The sequence below is a fragment of the Oryzias latipes genome, chromosome 17 (assembly GCF_002234675.1).
Source record: "Oryzias latipes chromosome 17, ASM223467v1".
NCBI classification, from domain to species: Eukaryota; Metazoa; Chordata; class Actinopteri; order Beloniformes; family Adrianichthyidae; genus Oryzias; species Oryzias latipes.
In genome coordinates, this window is record NC_019875.2 from 31739913 (window position 1) to 31760084 (window position 20172).

Consider the following 20172-nt stretch of genomic DNA (forward strand, 5'->3'; position numbering starts at 1 on the left):
TATAACTCAGGATGACCAGTTTTTGTTGTTGTCCTCCAGCCTCAGGATGGCTACCGGATGGTGCAGCAGTTCCAGTTTCTGGGGTGGCCCATGTACAGAGACACCCCCATGTCCAAACGCTCCTTCCTGAAACTCATTCGACAAGTGGACAAGTGGCAGGAGGAGTATGATGGGGGAGAGGGTCGCACTGTGGTGCACTGCCTGTATGTTTGCTCAGCTTTAATTCAGCAGGGACTTGAGTCAGTGGTGGAGGTGGAAATAAAACATCTCCACCTACTGACAAAAAATCATTACTGCAACAAAATCACCACAAATATATACTTTTCTGAAACTTGTCTGTCAGTTTTTTAAATGTGTCTTTTGTTGTACTCCTGAATCTGTCTGACATCGACAGAAATGGAGGCGGTCGCAGCGGGACCTTCTGTGCCATCAGCATTGTGTGTGAAATGCTGCAGCACCAGCGCTCTGTAGATGTTTTCCATGCTGTCAAAACACTGAGGAACAACAAACCTAACATGGTGGACCTACTGGTGAGGAACAACTTTGCTCGAATCAAATAATAAAGTAAAAAAAAATCTCTATTTTTGTTATTTTATTTTTTTATGGCATAACTTATTGTAAGTTATTTAGAATTAAATATTTTCAGATAGGGATCACATAATATCTGATGCTTTGAAATGTCTCTGTTACTGATGTAGGTGGTCTTAAAATTAGGTAATCTCACATTGACCATACAACCAGTGTTACCAGATTGGGTGGTTTTGATTCTAAATCTTTTGGGGAAAAACTGCTTTGGGCACAATTTGGGCGGGTTTGGTTCTGTAATAATTTTGATTCATTTTTTAAATAAATTTCAACCGAGGACGAGCAGTCAGGTGAGGCAGATAAGCCTCACTTGTAAAAATGCTGAGGAACTGATAGTAAAATAAAAATATGCGAATCAGTAAAAGCTGATTCACTGTGAAGAATGCCGAAAGGTGAATAATGTGCTCATAAATGTAAATTCTACGTATGACTTTTATCATTTTTATTGTCAAACTGAAGAGCCATGCCATGACCCATCCAAACTCCGTTAAATGCGTACCTTTAGTTTTCTAATCATTTTCTAATACAATGCTTTATTATTTTTTTATACATTGTAGACACTGTTACATGACCTAGATATACTGTTTACTTAGGTTTTATAGGCTCTGATATTTTCTCTCAGTTCAATAAAATGAACCAAGGCTTAATTAAACAAAAAAAAATGTAGTTACTTGCACATACACGCAGTCGCACACGCATAGTTGAGATCGAAGTTCAGACACGCCCTCATTGCTGCAGTCACATTGCTTTCCAAACTGGTTCAAAGATGAGACAAAAAGAAATGCTGTAAGAAGTCTTTCCATCCCCGAGGAACAGCACGTTAGCAGAGACCCGCCCAGATTACTGATGCGTCGTTTGCGAATGAAACAACTCTGAAGTGGGCTCTTTGGTATGAACGACAACAGCCTTTCTTACTTTATTTTTCTCTCTAGCTGTACGTGACTTTGTCTCTAGTCAATATCAGTTAGTACTCGACGTGCTGCGCACGCGGGGGATATTTCCGCAGACTTGCAGAAGTGCAGAACTGTGAGTCATTAAATAGTTCCTTGTGTTTTCAAAAGTGGCTTATTTTCTGATTGGATAGATATGAATAACAGCGTAATTTTTTTCGTACCACATCTCGCTTTCAGCAGTGGCATAGACCACATGTGTTGTAACTTATTTTGTGTCATTGTTCACACTGTTGTCTGTATTCAAATAAAGCCAGGTTATGTCTTGATAGGAAGAAAGTAGAGGATTAGTAATTCAATTAGAATATTGATCCAGTAAGTAAAGTAATCGATTACGTTTTAGAAATAATTTACCCAACACTGTTATATGATTGGTTATGCAACTTGGACATTGAATTTTATTCTTTTAGCTATAATTAAAGTTTATTTATTTATATGGCGAAGTTAAACAAGGTGCCGTAAAATAAAAGGATTATCTAAAGATTTAAAAACAAATTAAAGAATGAACTCTAAAATCCACAGGTAGCCAGTCAAGGGTAGCCGGGATGGGAGTGAACTCCGTTCTGGATCAGCTAGAGATGTTAGAGGGATGACTGGCCTATTCGAAAATAAATATAATAATAGTTACAGCTATAGTAGTTCTAGAGATATAGAGGGAATGGCAAAGATTGGTTCAATATGACGAAAGGGTAACTTAAGGAATGTGTCACAAAAATCCAAAATGGCCCAAAATCTTAGTAGACTGATTAGGGTGGTCCAGTTTTGATTTTTTTTTTCTAGCATTCACAAAATCTAAGGGGGAAAAAAGTTTCTATGACTTACTGTGTGATAGAATCTGGCCCAAACACATTTTTTTTTTTTCGTAAACTTTATTTATCCCTCAATGGGGAAATTCTTCTCCGCATTTGACCCATCCCCTGGGGGAGCGGGGAGCTGCAACTGAACTGCGCTCGGGAGGCAGTAGTCCTTGCCTAAGGACCCTCACTAGGTGATGTTAACTGCTCGTCATTGATATGGTAATTGCCCCCAGTACCATTGTTTCTTCCCCTCCGGGAATCGAACCCTGGAGTCCTGCATGGTAGCCGCTCACCTTACCAACCGAGCTACTCAGCCGCTATTTTGCACAATATCTAACCACCACGCTTCATAACATCACTTTTTTTAGTTTGTCTCATTGATTTCCTGTAAGAAATTTGGGCTGGCCAGCCCTAGTCTTATATTACCATCCTTCAACTGGAATTGATGGCATGGCCCACTCAGAGCACTGATATAAAGATCAAAAAGTGTGCTTGAGATTACACTAAAAAAAGGAATGATGTAAAAAAAGCCTAAATCACCAAAATATTTGTGATGAGTTCTCTCAAATGTTTGAATCTACCAGCTAATTTCCATTAAAAAGTCTGCAATAGTACCTATGAAAATTGATGTTTTTTTCACTGGTAAAGGTTTGTCTCACTAAATATTAATTTGACTAAATGTATTTATTGTTCGTCTACTGCAATTCTGGATTTATTTCACCAAATCCTTTTTTCATTTTCCAGGACCAATACAAGTTTTGCTACGAAGTAGCGCTGGAGTATTTGAATTCTGGCTAGTGTGGACCTGCAGAAAAGACCACATTGAGGATATTCAAGATTATTTCCTCTTAAGTTTGAGGATTCGGATTCACAAGTTTCTACTGCAAGTTTGGTGCAACTGGGGTGTGGTACATAACCCTAACCCCTAAACCTGCATAAAAGAGCTCCTTTCCTACTCCATGGTACAAACTGGAAAGTTAAGATCTTTTTTTCATGTAACAGCCTGTTTCTGTTTCTCCTGGGAAGGGTAGCCAGCAGAATCACAAAGCAGTATTTACGTATTCCAGGAATATATCTTGTGCTCTATAGATTCCTGTCTTTTTTTCTCATCTCACGTAAATTGTTGTCCTGTGCTAAATGCCTTGTACTTTATTAGTCAGCAAACATTAAACACTCTTCATCTTTCAATAGATTGAAACCTTTTTACAAAACATCAAAAATTTTCTAGTTTGATATCAGATTTTATTGCGCCTGGCACTCTGTGTTTTGTAGGAAATGTAAGCATTAATGTCTGATATGAGTTTAGCTTTCAGAGACTCCCTTCATTTTGGGGACAGTTAGCTTACAGTATTTTGTGTACAGAGATCCAAAGCTTTATTTGCCCCTCCATTGAATTAGTGTTGTGCATATTGTAAATATGCCTGTAAATTATTTATTTGCTCTCTCTGTGATTTTACTGTGACAATCATATGCTCTATGGTTTTTGAATGAACTTTTTATTTTTATTTTGTATAACTCAGAACCCATTGTAAGATACAATAAAAATGTAACAAATGTGTGTGTGTATGTGTACAAATTTATAAATGATAGATATAAATAAATATAAATTTGGCTGAAGGGGTTCAAAGCTATGCAGAATGGCATTGGGGATGGAGCATCACCTTGGTATATGCCGCATTTGATGGACAGTTGCCAGTGGCTTGCCATTGGCTTCAGGGGTGGTATGGTATGGGTATGTGTCTGCAACTGTGAACGCCAACCAATTCTAAAGACAGTCAATCTCATGGGGGAAACATTATCATCTATCATTATGCCTGATAGAAAGGCAGGGGAGGGGCTTAGACACTGCAACAAATACAAACGTTTATTCAAGGCTTTGAAAAATGGACAACAGATCAAAAGAAACATCACGCTCATAAATACTTATGAACATCCTGAAAGCATTTTGAATCAATACAAGTATCGGCAAATGAAACTATCGTGATATATCGCTAAAATGATTTTTTGTAACACCCCGGTGTTAGATGCAAGCCCAACTTCGTTCTTTCGGCCGGATGGCGTTTCAGAGGACCGGAGAAGGGGTGAGGGCACGCTCCTTCAGTCGGGGTCACCCGAGTCAACAGTTCCCTTCTTTGTGATGTATAGTGTAATGATTTGGAGTGTACTGTGTGGTGGTGCAGGCATCTTCTTCATGGGTGGAGGTGGTAACTTGGTGAGTGCCTTGTTTTCATATGTGTCTAGTAAAAAAAAGGAGATAAAAGAAAAGTAAATGAATGAAAAAATAAAGGAATGAGATTAGTAAGAAAATTTGGGTGAGGGTGGGGGATTAAAACTATAGTGCACATTCAGAGGGCGTTTCTGTCTCCACTCTGTTACTCTCCCCTCTGTTTAATTTAAAAAGGTTTTTTTTCGCTTTTGTCTTTAGGTTCTAAATAATTGGTTAGGGTTAGGGCCCTAAAAAGAAAGATGGTTAAGGTTAGGGACATTTAAATGGAAATGTTTAGAAAAAAAAAACTTAAGGGCTGGGTTATATGGAGTTATACCATGGTCTGGTTGAATACTCGATTCTGATTGGCTGCTGGGTATGCGTTAAAACCTGATAACCGCACGGTGAAAAAAGAAGTTCCGGTCGGCTAGCTTAAATGATTTGTATCACTGCGCCGGCTTCTGTAAAACAACCTTTTGCTTCATCATCTGGGCAAAAACAAGCGGTAAGCGATTAACTTTCCCTCTGAATTGATGCTTTATTCAACCCATCGGGACGATCGGCATATATATATCGCCGAATCTTGACTGCAGCGCTGGTGCTGCGCGACGCGGACTATATGTTACGTGATGCGGCGCATCAACATATAGTACGCTGTTTAGCGTCGGACGGTTCAGGCTTCCACGGCGTGCGTTAAAAAGTAGTAACCGCACACTTCGTCGGCCATTAACCCTTACATAGAATATGGTTATCTTTCTCCCTCTGCAGGACAAAAAATGGTAAAGGTTAAACATGAGTGATGCAGTTGGATTGCTCAATGTCTCCCTTGGCTGGACAAAGAGAGGAGGAACTGCTACACATCCATTTTTGAAAACAATGATGGCCTTGTTTCATTAAATCCTTTGGGATAGAGGGTGTCAAATTTAGAAATCCAAATTTTCTCATGTCTCCCCTCTGGGGTTAGGTGTTTTGGGGGGTGAAATTTGGTTAGGGTTAGGATAGGTGACCTGGTGAGGTGTTATAGGTGGCGGAGGTGATGGTGGATTCGGTGTCGAATTAGGGTTAGGGCCGGGGGGGGGGTTCTAATAAGGTTAGGGCCGGGGGAGGAAAAGATTAGGTTTAGGATAAGTGAGAGGGTGAGGTGTTCTGTTGAGAGCAGAAAAGCTAATGGGGTGAGTGTCTAATTAAGGTTAGGGTTTGAAGTTGAAGCCCTACTCCAGCCAAAATTAGAGAACCTTGGCGCCCTCTTCCAGCTGGAGACGGGAAAGGCACGGTCCATCCTCCGGTCCAGTCGGCCCCAGTAATTAAATTTCAGCGTACGGGGATTATTGTAGCGTCTTCTCCTGTAGCGCACCGTGGTCCAAGCACCTCCATCTTCTTCTCCGTCGTAAAAGTGCATGGTAGGAATTACACTTTTCCACCAGGGAAGAATTTCAGCCAAAATAAAAAAACTTGCAAAATTTGAAAAAAGAAAAAAGCGGGACAACCACTAAGATGAGTGTTTTTATTCACACAAAAAAGTAAAAAAATAAATAAACAATACAAAATTAAAGTGTTTCAGCAATGCCTTCCTTCATCAGGCTAAATGCACACCACAGTAGCTACAACTTGGGCGAACAGGTGCTAAAGTGAAATGAGAGACAGAAGATGGCTTTTTATTCATTCTGTCTGCAGGAGCAGGCGCCGGCCTCATGGGCCCCGCGTGTTTTGAGCCATGGGCCCTGTGTGTTCTAAGCCCCTCCCCTGCATGCATACTGCTGTATCAGGTAAAAAGACCCACGTGAACCAAACCTTTTCCTTTTATTGATTTCTATTTAGGATTCATTCATTCATTCATGCATTCATTCATTTTCTTAACCGTTTTTCTCTTTCGGGGTCAGGGGGCTGCCAGAGCCTATCCTGGCCACTTGTGGGCGAAGGCAGGGGACATCCTGGACAGGTCGCAGGTCTGTCGCAGGGTAGAACGTCCTCAATCACACATCCATTCACTCTCACACCTATGGACAGTTTAGAGTAGCCAATCAACCTATGAAGCATGTTTTTGGAGGGTGGGAGGAAGCCGGAGATCCTGGAGAGAACCCATGCATGCACGGGGAGAACATGCAAACTCCACACAGAAAGGTCCCCCATTGATGTTGTGTTTTTCACGTCCCCCAGCCGGGACTTGAACTGGAGGCCTTCTTGCTGTGAGGCAAGAGCGCTAACCACTGCGCCACCGTGCAGCCTATTTAGGATTATTTGGGTTAGGGTTCGAACTAGGGTTAGGGTTAGAGACAAAATTAGAGGCAGGGTTAGGATTATAAAATGATAACAATAAAAATAACTTTAACCATAGCCATAATAAAGGTAAGAATGATAATGAAATCTCTCACACTGTTCACCATAAAAAACACCCTGGGTCATAAAACATTCAGGCCTGTTGGCACTCTGGTTCCGAGCAAATATATCCACCTTCTTTCCATTTTTCTTCTTTCTTTATCTGTCCATACTGAGTTGCTCTGAATGCCACATATTTTTAGTGATTCCAAACCATGTGCCAGAAAATGCTTGACCAATGGGCTTTGAGAGGCACAGCGCTTCAGTGGTTTAAGTCCTATTTATCCAATAGGAGTTTTTTTGTCCAACTGGGACCATTCTCATCCACAATGGCCCCACTCGGACATGGGGTTCCTCAAGGCTCAATTTTAGGTCCTATTTTATTTTCTTTATACCTGCTTCCACTTGGCTCCATCTTTGAAAAACATCATGTCTCATATCACTGTTATGCAGATGACATCCAGATTTATCTACCCTTAAAATCTGGGGGAGTCCAGTGTGTAGAGAACTTACAAAGGTGTTTAGAGGAGGTTAAAGCCTGGATGAACCTAAACTTCCTCAACTTAAATGAAAGTAAAACCAAGGTCCTTCGGTTTGGGAAAACGGACCTCCTGACAGGATGCAGCAGTGCCATTGGGTCATTAGACTCTAACCAGTCTTTTATTAGGAATCTTGGGGTCATTTTAGATTGTCATTTTAAATTTGACAAACAAGTTAGTGCAGTGGTCCAGTCCAGCTTTTATCATCTGAGATTAATCAGTAAAGTGAAGCCATATCTCCCCCATGACACCCTGGAAAGGGTTGTTCATGCATTCATCTTTTCCAGACTGGACTATTGTAACTCCCTTTATTCCGGGATCGACCAGTCTCTCCTCCACCGTCTTCAGCTGGTCCAGAACTCCGCTGCCCGACTTCTAACGGGGACCAGACGGCGTGATCATATCACACCAATACTGCGCTCTCTGCACTGGCTGCCTGTTTCTTTTAGAATTGATTTTAAAATCCTACTCTTGGTTTTTAAATGTTTAAATGGTCTGGCACCTCCTTATCTTTCTGAGCTCCTGAAGAGCCATCGTCCTCGTAGAGCTCTGCGATCTGTAGACCAGATGCTCTTAGAGGTTCCAAGGACTCGACTGGTGACCAAGGGGGACAGAGCGTTTTCAGTGGTTGCTCCCAAACTCTGGAATCGTCTCCCCCTGTCTATGAGATCTGCCAGATCCTTAAACGATTTTAAATCTCTGCTAAAAACTCATCTTTTTACATTGGCTTTTAACACCAGAGAGAATGATAATTAGACAGTTTTTTTTTTGTGTGTGTTTTCTTTTATTGATGATTTTATTATCATTTTACTGTTTTTCTTTGAATTTTACGTATGGTTTTAGTGTAGTTATACGTGTGCAGCACTTTGGATGTCTGGAAGATGTGAAAGTGCTATATAAATAAAGATTTGATTGATTTGATTGATTGATGCACCCCTCTCTTGTTAGAGGGTAGAAAGCGCTATATAAGTATACGCCATTTACCATTTGTTAGCAATTTTGTATTTATGTTGCCACATTCTTGTGCTAATAGAATTTTTGGTTTGTCCCACATATTGTTTGTCACAGAAGGAGCAGGAAATAAGATAAACACAGTTTTGTGTTTTGGGTGTGAAGTTCTGTTTAATTTGAAATAGTGTGTGATTTGAGTTATTTCTAATCATCTTGGCTCTCCAGAAAAATGTTAGGGATCTTTGAATTTTAGATTGCAAAGGCTTTACTTTTGCTCTAACCAGAAGGTCTTTTAAGTTTTTATTCCTTCTGAATGCCGCAATGAATTTATGATCCTCCATGCCATGTATTTGTAAAATATCCTGACAATTGTTCTTATAAGTTCTCTGAATTCTTGCACTCAGTGATGAAAATATTGTTATAAAAAGAATGATTTTCTTGTTGTCTTCTTTTTTTTCTGTTGAAATGTTTTGAGGCATTTTCTCAAAAATGTTCTGGAGTAACCCCTATTTCATAATGCTGTATTGCATCATCTCCTGTTGCGAAGTGAGAATCCTCCAGCAGGGGGATGTGTGTCACATTTTTCTCAACATACTGATTTAACAGTTTCATATTATTCTGCTCCATTGCAGATAGGTCACTAGAAAAATTAACTAAGGGAACCCAGATGATAGCAAATGGAAATCTGCTTTTAGCCCCCTCGAGCTGTGTAACAGCAGTTTCTTTAATGTTCTGACCTTTGACGTTGATGCTGGCTGCAATGACCACATTCTCAACCTGGTAACCTAGAACCTGGGCTTTCCCAAATAAAGCCTGCATATGGCGAAAATTAGCTCCCGGATAGCTCTCAATCTGCAGGAAAATGCATGGAAAATGTGGATAAATTTGAGTCCCCAACAATGAGACACCTTTTCTCCACTTCCAGAGTCCAGTCAATCATTTTCCTGTTCGTATTGGGATGACGTTTTACCTTGAAGACCTGCTGCTCTGAAGCAGGTGAGTCTGCACGGGCTGCTGGTGGCTCAGCACCATCCCCAGCTAGCTCCGGCCCTGTAGCATAGCGTTTCTCCTCTGAAGCTGAAGGCGGGGCAGATGCGCTGTCCTTCTCGCATTCTGCCTCCCTCGGGTTATCCGAAATATAATCCTGCCCCGAACCGTCTGAAGATGGGGAGTCATAATCCGCGTCCTCGTCTTCATCGCTGTCACATTCGTCATAGTACTCCTCCTCCTCATCTTCCTCGTCGCAATCCTCCCCGGAGCGGTTCTCCTCTCCATCGGAACTCTCCTCCTCCTGGGAGCTGTCCGGTGCTGAAGCTCGGGATGGCGGCGCCTGTGCCGCCGGTCTGGGAGCAGACGGTGAAGCTATCTCCACAATCTGAGGGAGAAGGTCCACCCGCGCCACACAGGGGTTGCGGCGGGTCGCTGCTCGCGGTCCACGCTGCTTCTCGGGAGCGGCTGCAGGAACTGCATCTGGAGGCCAATCCGGCCTCATGTCCGTCATAGTTCCAACTGATCGGTTTGTGGCCTCGTAACAACATTCTGCTTAATGCTAATCAGGTTGACGGATCTTCTTTTTTCTTTCTCCTGATGTGCGCGGCTCTCGGCGGTGGTCAGACCTCACCGGTGGCGACCGTTTACCGTCAACGTCGGTGACGGAACTGGATCAGCGGCTGTCTGTCCGTCCGGTTACCGTCCACATCTTCTCGATCAGCTCACAAACATCGTATCGTTCATCCAAATCCTTCAGATGTTTATACGGAAATATTCTGCCGCTGTGGCCCAAACAAAAAAGTCCAAAAGTAAAGTGAGAAGCGTGAGGTGGTCTAAACATTTCCCACATGGGGCCGGCAAGATGGCGGCGTGACCGGTTTGTTTTTATCGAGCTCCGAGCACCTAACTTTTTTATTGAGCTTTTTTGAAGCAGCAACATTTTGCTTTTTCTTGAAAACGATCGGTGAACGTTGTGGATTGTACTTTTTGGATACTTTTTACAAATTCCCACCATTCAAAATGCCCAAACCTCCTAAAAGAAGCGAATCTTCAAAAGACAAACACAGCTCCGCTAGCTTGTTGTTAGCCGACGAGCACGACTACTCCGGCAGCAGCATGGACATTCCCCTGACTTCGGAGGAGGAATTTCCTTCACTCCCAGTGACCCCAAGTAAGCCTCCTCTTGCTAAAAAGCCTACTATGCCCTGGTCCATGAAGTCAGATGAAGCAGTCAATATGCTCGCCGAACTAATCAACTCAAGAAGCGATGCTCTTGAAAAAATGGTTGAAACTGTCCGTTCCGAAATTAAACTCATAAATGACAAAGTTGAGGTCATGGAAAAACGTGTGGAAAAAAATGAGGAATTTACATCGAGATGCTTGGCCCGGGTTGCAGAAATGGAAGCTTATGGTCGTCGATGGAATCTGAGGCTCTACGGTCTTCCTGAGGCTGAGAAGGAAAACGTGCGCGAGGAGGTGATCAACGTTTGCCAGCATGTTTTGCCCTCAGAAAAAGAAACGTTTCCCGATGCTGTTGATGTCGCTCATCGGATGGGAAGAAAACGCCAGGAGGACCCGAGGCCTCGAGGGGTTCTGATCAGATTCATCTCCCGGCGTCTGAAGGAGGAGGTTTGGAGAGCGGCCAAGAAGAACGGGTTTCTCCAAGCCAAAGGCCTGCGCTTCAACGAGGACCTAACAAAGGAGGACAGGGAGAATCGGCAGAAGCTGTGGCCGAAAATCAAGAAAGCACGCGAGGAGGGAAAGGCGGCTTACTTCGTGGGAGGCCGTGGATTTATTAATGGGTCAGAAGTTCACCCATGAAAATAGAAAAGGAAAAATAAATAAATACGAGACTTTTTTTGATTTTTTTTTCTTTTTTTCTTTGTTTTCCCAACCATGTGAGGAGTCCAGTGTGTTCTCCTCTGCATTCTCAGGAACTTTCCCCCCTCTCGAATCCCTTTTCAATTCTATATCTGAGTTGGGTTTTTTTTTGGGGGTGGGGTGCAAAGGGAGGGGGAAATGGGGCAGAAAGGGAAGGAGGGTAGAGGTTAAAAAGAAAAAAAAAAGTACTCTTTTCCGTACTAAAGCTGCTAAGATTTTATTTTGGTGCTGTTCTCGATATTGCACTGTTTGTTAAATAACTTTATAGTTTTTATAAAACAAAATCTTTTTTCTGTGTGTTGTTTATTGTTCTAGTTAATCTGTTTACTCTATCTTTTGTTTCTTTTAATGCCAGGGGGCTACGCAACAATGTTAAACGCAAAGCTTTATTTCTTTTTGCTAAGCAGTTTCATTCAGATCTCTGTTTTTTACAGGAGTCTCATTCAATATCTGATGATGCCAAATTCTGGAAGTGTCAGTGGGGTCATTCTTTATGGTTTTCACACGGTACAGAGCGATCGGCCGGGGTAACAACTCTAAAAAATAGGTTTAGTGGGGATATTTTACTTACTGAAAGTGATCCATCAGGTCATTATATTTGCCAAATACTACAATGTGATGATAATATTGTTATTTCAGCCAATATTTATGGATACAACACTGTCAAAGAAAATGAACAACTTCTTTTCTCTATAGAAAACATATTGTTGAAATGGTTAGAAAAATTTCCAAATGCTATCATACTGTTGGGGGGTGACTTCAATAATGTCCCAGATAATAATGCAGATAGGTGTCCTCCTCGTGGGCCGGATGGAAGCAACACCAAGCTAAAGAATTTTATGGAGAAATTTGACCTCCATGATATATGGAGAAGGAAAAACCCTGATGTCAAATGCTTTACATGGAGGAACAAAACGGGTACAAGTCAGTCCAGAATTGACTTTTGGTTGATCTCAAAAAGTGTTGCCATAGATCAGATTGATGTAAACATTTGCCCCACCCCTCTTACAGACCACAAAGCCATAGTTATTAAGATAAAGTTTACCACCTCTAAGTCTTATGCCACTCATTCAGCTTATTGGAAACTTAATAGCTCTATTTTACTGGATGACTCTGTTAAAAAACAAATCAAAAGAGAAATAGCACATTTTTGGTCTAGAGCTAATATAGAAAAGAAATATGGTGTATACTGGGAGCTTTTTAAATTTGAAATAAGTAAATATCTCAGAAAAGTAAGTAGTGATAAAGCTAAAAGTAGAAGAGCACATGAAGCAAATGTCATTTCAAAAATAACTCCCTTGTGTCAAAATGCAGCTGACACACTATCAGATGAAGATAAACTCCAACTCTCTAACCTTCAAACTGAATTGGATCATTTATATCTTCAAAAAGCCAAAGGAGCTTTTGTGAGATCTCCATCAAGATGGCTTGAAAATGGTGAACAAAATTCACATTACTTCTTTAATCTGGAGAGACACCATTCTAAAGGTAGTAGCATTCACAAAATTAATATAGATGGAACTATTTCAGAAGACCATAAAGTCATTTCTAACTATTGTTGTGATTTTTACCAGAAACTTTATAGCTCTAAATTTTGTCAAGTTTCAACAGATGCCTTCATAGATTCGTTAACAGTCAAAACCATCACTGAAAGTGAAAAGGAGCAATGTGAAAGCATGATAACACTTGAGGAAGTGCAAAAGGCCATAGAACAACTTAAATCCAATAAATCACCAGGGACAGATGGGCTGACTTCAGAGTTTTATAAATGTTTTGCTGAGGATCTGTCTCCCTTTTTACATCAAATGTTTTTAGAAAGTATAGATAAAGAACTTCTTCCTACGACATTGACTCAAGGCTTGATGACATTAATTCCGAAATCTGGAAAAGACATGTTATTCTTAGATAACTGGCGTCCAATATCGCTACTAAACAATGATTATAAGATCTTCGCAACAATCTTGGCTAAGAGACTAAAATTGACACTGGACTCAGTAATTGATGAGACCCAGTCTGGCTTTATGTCAGGAAGACATATAATGAATAATATCAGGCTAGTTTTGGACATTCTTGATCATCCAGACATTATAAATGGTAACGGTTTTATTTTATTTTTGGATTTTTACAAAGCATTTGATACCGTAGAACATAAATTCATTTTTCATTGTCTTCAAAAATTTGGTTTTGGAGAATACTTTTATTCAGCTATTGTTACATTATACAAAAACTGTAACAGCTCTATTAAATTAGCAGGTGGCACCTCTCCCAGATTTAATCTAGAGAGAGGAATTAGGCAAGGTTGTCCTGTTTCTCCGTATCTTTTCCTTTTAGTTTCTCAACTGTTAACAGATCACATTAAATCCAGTGCAGTTGAAGGCATTAATCTCATTGACAAAGAACTAATTATTACTCAACTTGCAGATGACACTACACTTTTTCTAAAAAATGAAAAGCAAATTCCTGTTGCTTTTGACGTTATTGGGACATTTTCAAAGGCGTCCGGTCTTTGTTTGAATGTGAATAAATGTGAATTAATGGCAATTAAAGAAGGTGCTGCTACTACTTTGTATAATCTTCCAGTTAAATCTGAAGTGAAATATTTAGGTATTTTAATAACAAAAGACCAACATGCAAGAAGCTCCCTAAATTTTAACCCAATAATAGAAAAAACTCAAAGGAAATTGAATCAGTGGCTCTCCAGAGATTTATCTTTGAGAGGAAGGATTTTACTCAGCAAAGCAGAAGGTATTTCCCGCTTAACATACGCAGCTTTGGCTTTACATGTTGATGATAAAATTATCAAAGAAATTGACAAAATGCTTTTTAATTTCATCTGGAAAAATAGAACCCATTACTTAAAAAAAAATGTTCTCATGAACTCCTATGACAAAGGTGGCCTCAATTTTCTCGATTTTTCTACCTTGAATAACACATTTAAAATTAATTGGCTGAAACAACTTTTTAGAAATCCCAGCTCCATTTGGAACACTATACCTCTTCATGTTTTATCTAAAATTGGTGGTGTTGATTTCTTTCTCATGTGTAATTATGATGTATGTAAAATCCCACTAAAATTATCTGCATTTTACCGCCAAGCCTTCATTTCATGGTCCCTTGTATACAAACACAACTTTTCACCTCACAAATATTCTATCTGGAATAACATGGACATTTTATATAAACGTAAATCACTCTTCATAGAACATTGGTTTCGAAATAAGATTATTTTTGTGTATCAATTATTTAACAACCAGGGCTTACTTTTAACTTATGAGGAATTTCTATCTAAATTTAACTTCCCTGTTCCCCCTTTAGAATATGCTAGAGTGTTTGGAGCTATCCCTTCTGGTGTCTGCATGCTGTTTAAATTCCAACACAGAGTTAATGTTGAGGAGCCTTTTCTACTCTCTCCCATAAATACTCCTGTGGGGAAAATATGTCTGACCGGTTATCCCAGGAAAAACAACAAAGCAATACGAACATTATTTCAAACGAACGTTGTTTCATTACCTCGTAGCATTTCTTATTGGAACATGTTTGTTGAAGACATTGCATGGAAGGAGGTTTGGCAAATACCCAATAAATTTTTAATCACTAATAAGGTTAAAGAAGTTTCTTTTAAGCTTATCCATAGAATTTACCCAGCTAAAATGTTTATTCAAAACAGATTTAAATTAAACATTGACACACTCTGTAGTTTTGGTTGTAATTCCCCTGAAACAGTTATCCATCTTTTTTGGCATTGTCCCAAAGTGAAGGTATTTTGGCAGAAGATATGTGATTTTATTAATGATAAAATTCATTCTTGTTTTGTCTTATCTTGGAAAGATGTTTTGTTGGGTCTAATATCAAACAATATGCAAAAGGACTCTGCTTTTCTTTTAAATCTTTTACTAATTTTGGCTAAATTCCATGTTCATAAATGTAAATTTTCTGGTAGAAAACCTTGTTTCACTGTATTCCTTTCTGAATTAAATCAGTATATCAACAGTATTCGAAATTCAGATAAGCAAAAAGCAATCAGAACATTGTCTGTATGTGATAGTTTCAGTATTTTCTCGTAGAGTTTAACCCCCTGGCTTATTTCTCTCTATTCTTGTTCTTCTGTTTGTTACAGTTGTGTATTTGATATTTGCAGTTGTGTTTTTATTGCATACCTAAAAGTACATCTTTGTAAATTGACATAATGTGCAATAAAGTTTATTTAAAAAAACAAAAAAAAAAAATAGAAAAAAAAAATAAAATAAAAAAAAATAAACATTTCCCACATTCACTTCCGTGTTTAGAGATCTGTGGGAAACATCGCGAGATATCACGTCAGGACCTGGAGCTGAAAATACTAAAGAAAACGGACACATATATCAAACACGCTTAGGATATATATTCATGTTTTTGGGATCAAATTAGAAAAAAATCAATGGATAAAGAAAAATAAAGAGAAAGCTGGATGTAATGTTAGAGCATTGTTACTATTCTTTCATTGTCCTTTTTTTCTGTAGTGATTTTTCTGAAATATGTCATGGTAAATTCCGAAATAAGAATCTGTAAAATGTACTTAGCGTGGGTTAAAAACAGTCAACTCTTTTCTGAGATGAGTTTGAATGTGTAAAAGTCCCTAAGTTATCTATCTAAATTGTATACAAATGATATGTATTTATATTCGTACAAATATACACACAAACAGTACCACACACACACACGTATATATTTGAAATAATATTATTTAGGACATTAAGTGGGATTAAACTTTAGTCTGACAAACAGAAAAAAGTCTTCAAACCCAATGAAGTCCTCCTCTTTACCTATGGAATTACATATCTGTCATAAATTGAAAGCGCATAAAGACAACTAAGCGGGCGTATTTAGGAACTGAGTGAGTGAAAATTCAAACCTCGCAGGCGCAATCCTAACAGAACAGTGATCTTGTGCGGTCAATTCCTTTTTGCGCGCTCATGTGGATTTACGCTCAGTGTTAAGGGGGCGTTTTTGTCACTTGTGGGCAGTAACCTTTCTGGTTGATCTGATTGGCCAAAATTTGCATGCTTTATCGAGGCAGAGGGGCGGGACTGCCATTTTTCAGTGCAGGGGGGGTTAACAGGCGGCTCTTGAGCTGCATGCCGCTCTCTGCCTTTTATCATATTTTCTATATACAGTACTTTCACAACCATAAGGTGAAAGTCTTACATTTTTTTCAAAATGTACAGAGCGGCCCTAATGTGTTGTTGTGTGACTTTGGTAAAGAGGATCATGATCTAAGAGAGAACAGCATGATGACGGTATGGAGAGAGGAGAGGACGTGAAAGAAGACACCCCCCCCCCCCCCATAGTGAAAATGTGCCGATATGAGCATAATGCAGAACAACTTCATTTGGAAACCCTGGAAATGCAAAGAGACACGATTATGAGGCACAGTTTAAACTGCAGCTATCAGAGAAAAAAAATAAATAAATAAATAAACTGCAGCTATCAGCTACGCGGAGGAACACGGGAATAGAGCAGCTGCAGTTCGGTTAAATTAGATCTTCACAGATTCAGACTTCCTGCTTCAATAACTCCTCTGATAAACTTTCAAATGTATCTCAATCCTTTTGTATTAACACAGAGAGTGAACTACAAAAGCATTTTTAAAGAAAAAAGATAGTTTTTATTGCCTTATAATCAGAGTTGTTCGTTTTAAGCTGTGAATTAAATTCAATTCAATTTTATTTGTATAGCCCAAAATCACAACAACAGTCGTCTCGATAGGCTTCGAAGTAAAACATGAACTCAAAAGGATCACGAATACAAAGAGTTCAATAGGAAAATACCAAAATGAACTAACAAACTGACTAAGCTATACTGGCATCCCTGCCCATAGACCCCCCTTCGCGGTAAGGAAAAACTCCCAAAAAAAACGGATTCCTGAAAAAACGAAGAAACCTCAGGGGTGCCCACATGAAGGAGGGATCCTCCCCCAGGACGGACAGGCGATTTACCAGAAATCTTAGAGAAGAATTAACTTATCTAAATCTACAACTACATATATAAAGTCCAGCCGACGAGCTTCATCCAGCCGTGGTTGGGGGGACAGTCAAAGGCGCGAGTCGAGCCGGAGACAGGAACCACAGCCAGGTGTAGGAGCAGGAGCAGAGACGAGGTACTCGGTCAGGAACTGGAGCACGGATGAACCAACTGGAGTCTGGAAGCACTCCCACTCCCCAGGAGGGAAAGAGGGACAATACATGAATCGCACTGCATGAATGCAAACAGAGCAGCGAGCCGGCTGCTAAGGGACCATCAACAAAGTGCAACCTCTGTGAAACACGTCTGTAAAAATCAGTTGTAAACTTTTAAAAAGTGAATACATGTCTATATTTATATGAACTGGTAATGAAGACTCGTCAGCATAGTCATCCTATATTATTATAATACTAATTTTTTTTTAGAAAGTTAACCTCTATTTTATTGCTTATAGTTTTAAAATTTAATAGAGATATGAATCATAACATAAATGCACTATAGCTCTGAAGATACTAAAGCTTCTGTCACCAAACCTCCTGTACTGACTAATCATGACCTTATTTTCCTACTGCAATAAAGATTATGTCATAATTCACGTTGTTTATTGTTATGAATTTTTCATATTTAAATATTGATCAGATATGGTCAAAAATGCTCAATAGCTTTGAAGATGCTGTAGTTACTGACACAAAACTTCCTGTACTGACTAATCATGACCTTATTTTCCTACTACAATAAAGATTATGCAAAAGAAATTCTAGCATCCTCAGACCTATTGAGGATTTTTCACCAAATCTGATCCATTTGTAAATATGAAAAATTCCTATAAATAAACAAAGTGAACTACTGACATATTTTTTATTGAAGAAGGACAATAAGGTCATGTCAAGTTACTGATAACTTTAGTCATTGTTTATATCTATTAAAATTTGAAAAAGTATATGAAACAAGATAAAATAAAGATTGACTTTCCTACAAAATATATATTGTAACAAGAATATGCTTTATAATAATTTTATGATTTTTTTTGTGAGATTATTGATTTTTACACAGTGGTGTTTCACAGAGGTTGCACTTTGTTGACGGTCCCGTAAAAAAAACGATATTTTTTCTTCAGAAATACATTTGTGGGTCACTCTCTGTGTTAATATAAAAGGATAGAGATACTTGCTGACATATTTGAACGTTGATCAGGAGAGTTATTGAAGCAAGAAGTCCGAACCTTTGAAGATCTTTCTAACTTATCGAACCTCAGCTGCCAGAGAATTTAAAAACGAACCCCCCCCCCCGCTGCCTTGAGACACTGCCTTAAGTGCACTTGCACTTTTATGGCAAATTGCCTATGTTGTATATTGTAAATTGTATCTTTTTCTTTCTTTTTACTTATTTATTTTATTCTAAACATATACTTTGTTTTTATTTTTCTTCTACTGAACAGACACGAAAGAGTAAGAAACGGATTTTCGATTCATTGTATGTGATGCACATGTGAAGAATTGACAATAAAGTTGACTTTGACTTTGACTCTGTTCCTGACCGAGTACCTCGTCTCTGCTCCCGCTCCTACACCTGGCTGTGGATCCTGCCTCTGGCTCGACTCGCGCCTTTGACTGTCCCCACAACCACGACTGGATGAAGCTCGTCTGCTGGACTTTATATATGTAGTTGTAGATTTAGATAAGTTAATTCTTCTCTAAGAGTTCTGGTAAATCGCCTGTCCGTCCTGGGGGAGGATCCCTCCTTCATGTGGACACCCCTGAGGTTTCTTCGTTTTTTCCGGAATCCGGTTTTTTAGGAGTTTTTCTTTACCGTGAAGGGGGGTCTAAGGGCAGGGATGCCAGTATAGCTTAGTCAGTTTGTTAGTTCATTTTAGTATTTTCCTATTGAACTCTTTGTATTTATGATCCTTTTGAGTTCATGTTTTATTTCGAAGCCTATCGAGACGACTGTTGTTGTGATTTTGGGCTATACAAATAAAATTGAATTGAAATTGAATGACGAACGCCTGGGGACCTTCGCCGCCAATGTGCAGCTCTTTGCTTGGCTGGATTATCCAACCGTTCCACCTGCAGCAGATCTGAGCCTCCATGCCTTCCTCAGAGGACTTGCTCTGAAAGGTCTGCACAGCATGCACGGCTGGCGAGGCCATCTACCCTGGGGGCAGCCCTGCAGGAATCTGAGACTGCAGAGGAATGATTCCAGTCTCGGAAGTAGCAGTTAACCGGATAGAGTCTGCTTCCCCAAGGAAACGTGCACCCAGAGGGTTGTGTTGCCACCGCTGTGGGGGTAGTGTTTGATTCTGCTGGCTGGGCACCTACTGGCATGGAATTGTGTCACCGACGGAGGAGAAAACCCAGCTAGCTGGGAGGAAGACTGTTACTGTGGTGGTTGTAACCCAGAATTTTGAGCATGAGTCTTCAGCCAGTGTGTTCATGTGTTTTGCTGCTTGTGTTGTATGGTTTTCAGCTATGTGAGGGTTGTGGGGACACTTAACCCTCTTAGGTGGGGGTAGTGTGGCGACCTGGGGGTTTCTTGGGTGTAAAACCATGAGTGAGGGAGCTGTGAGCTGTTTGTGGGTGTGATTAAATAAATGAACGTTGATGCTTCTCTGCTTACTTCTTCCTCTCTGACTATCCGGAGCTGTGCGGTGAATGGAGCATGGACAGCCCTCCAATGTAGCCAGTTAATTAGCAGCTCAGCTCTCATTTCCTGCTACGGTGACATACCAGCAGGGTTGTTACAGTATATATTAAAATATGGCCAAAATTATGATTAAATATACTTTTTAAACTCAGTTTTGTCTATTAAAAACATAGCATTAAGACTTGAAAATTAGTACAAATATAATCACAGAAACATCAAGTGTATATAGAAATTAAGAGACATAAAGGGATCATATCTAATAATTCCTCCAAAAGCATTGAAGGATCATCTTACGTAACTTCTACAAACACTGG

At 39.7% G+C, this 20172-nt stretch overlaps 1 protein-coding gene across 1 annotated transcript in view; it reads left to right on the forward strand.

Annotated features, from left to right (window-relative positions):
* Positions 1 to 3888, forward strand: part of ptprm (protein tyrosine phosphatase, receptor type M) — a gene marked incomplete in the record, with an annotated part of 229034 nt that extends 225146 nt beyond the window's left edge. Inside the window, 3 exon segments of the mRNA XM_023964783.1 lie at positions 40 to 203; positions 395 to 530; positions 3077 to 3888. Of these exon segments, the coding sequence (XP_023820551.1) occupies positions 40 to 203; positions 395 to 530; positions 3077 to 3130 (354 nt within the window).
* Between the last annotated feature and the right edge of the window lie 16284 nt (positions 3889 to 20172).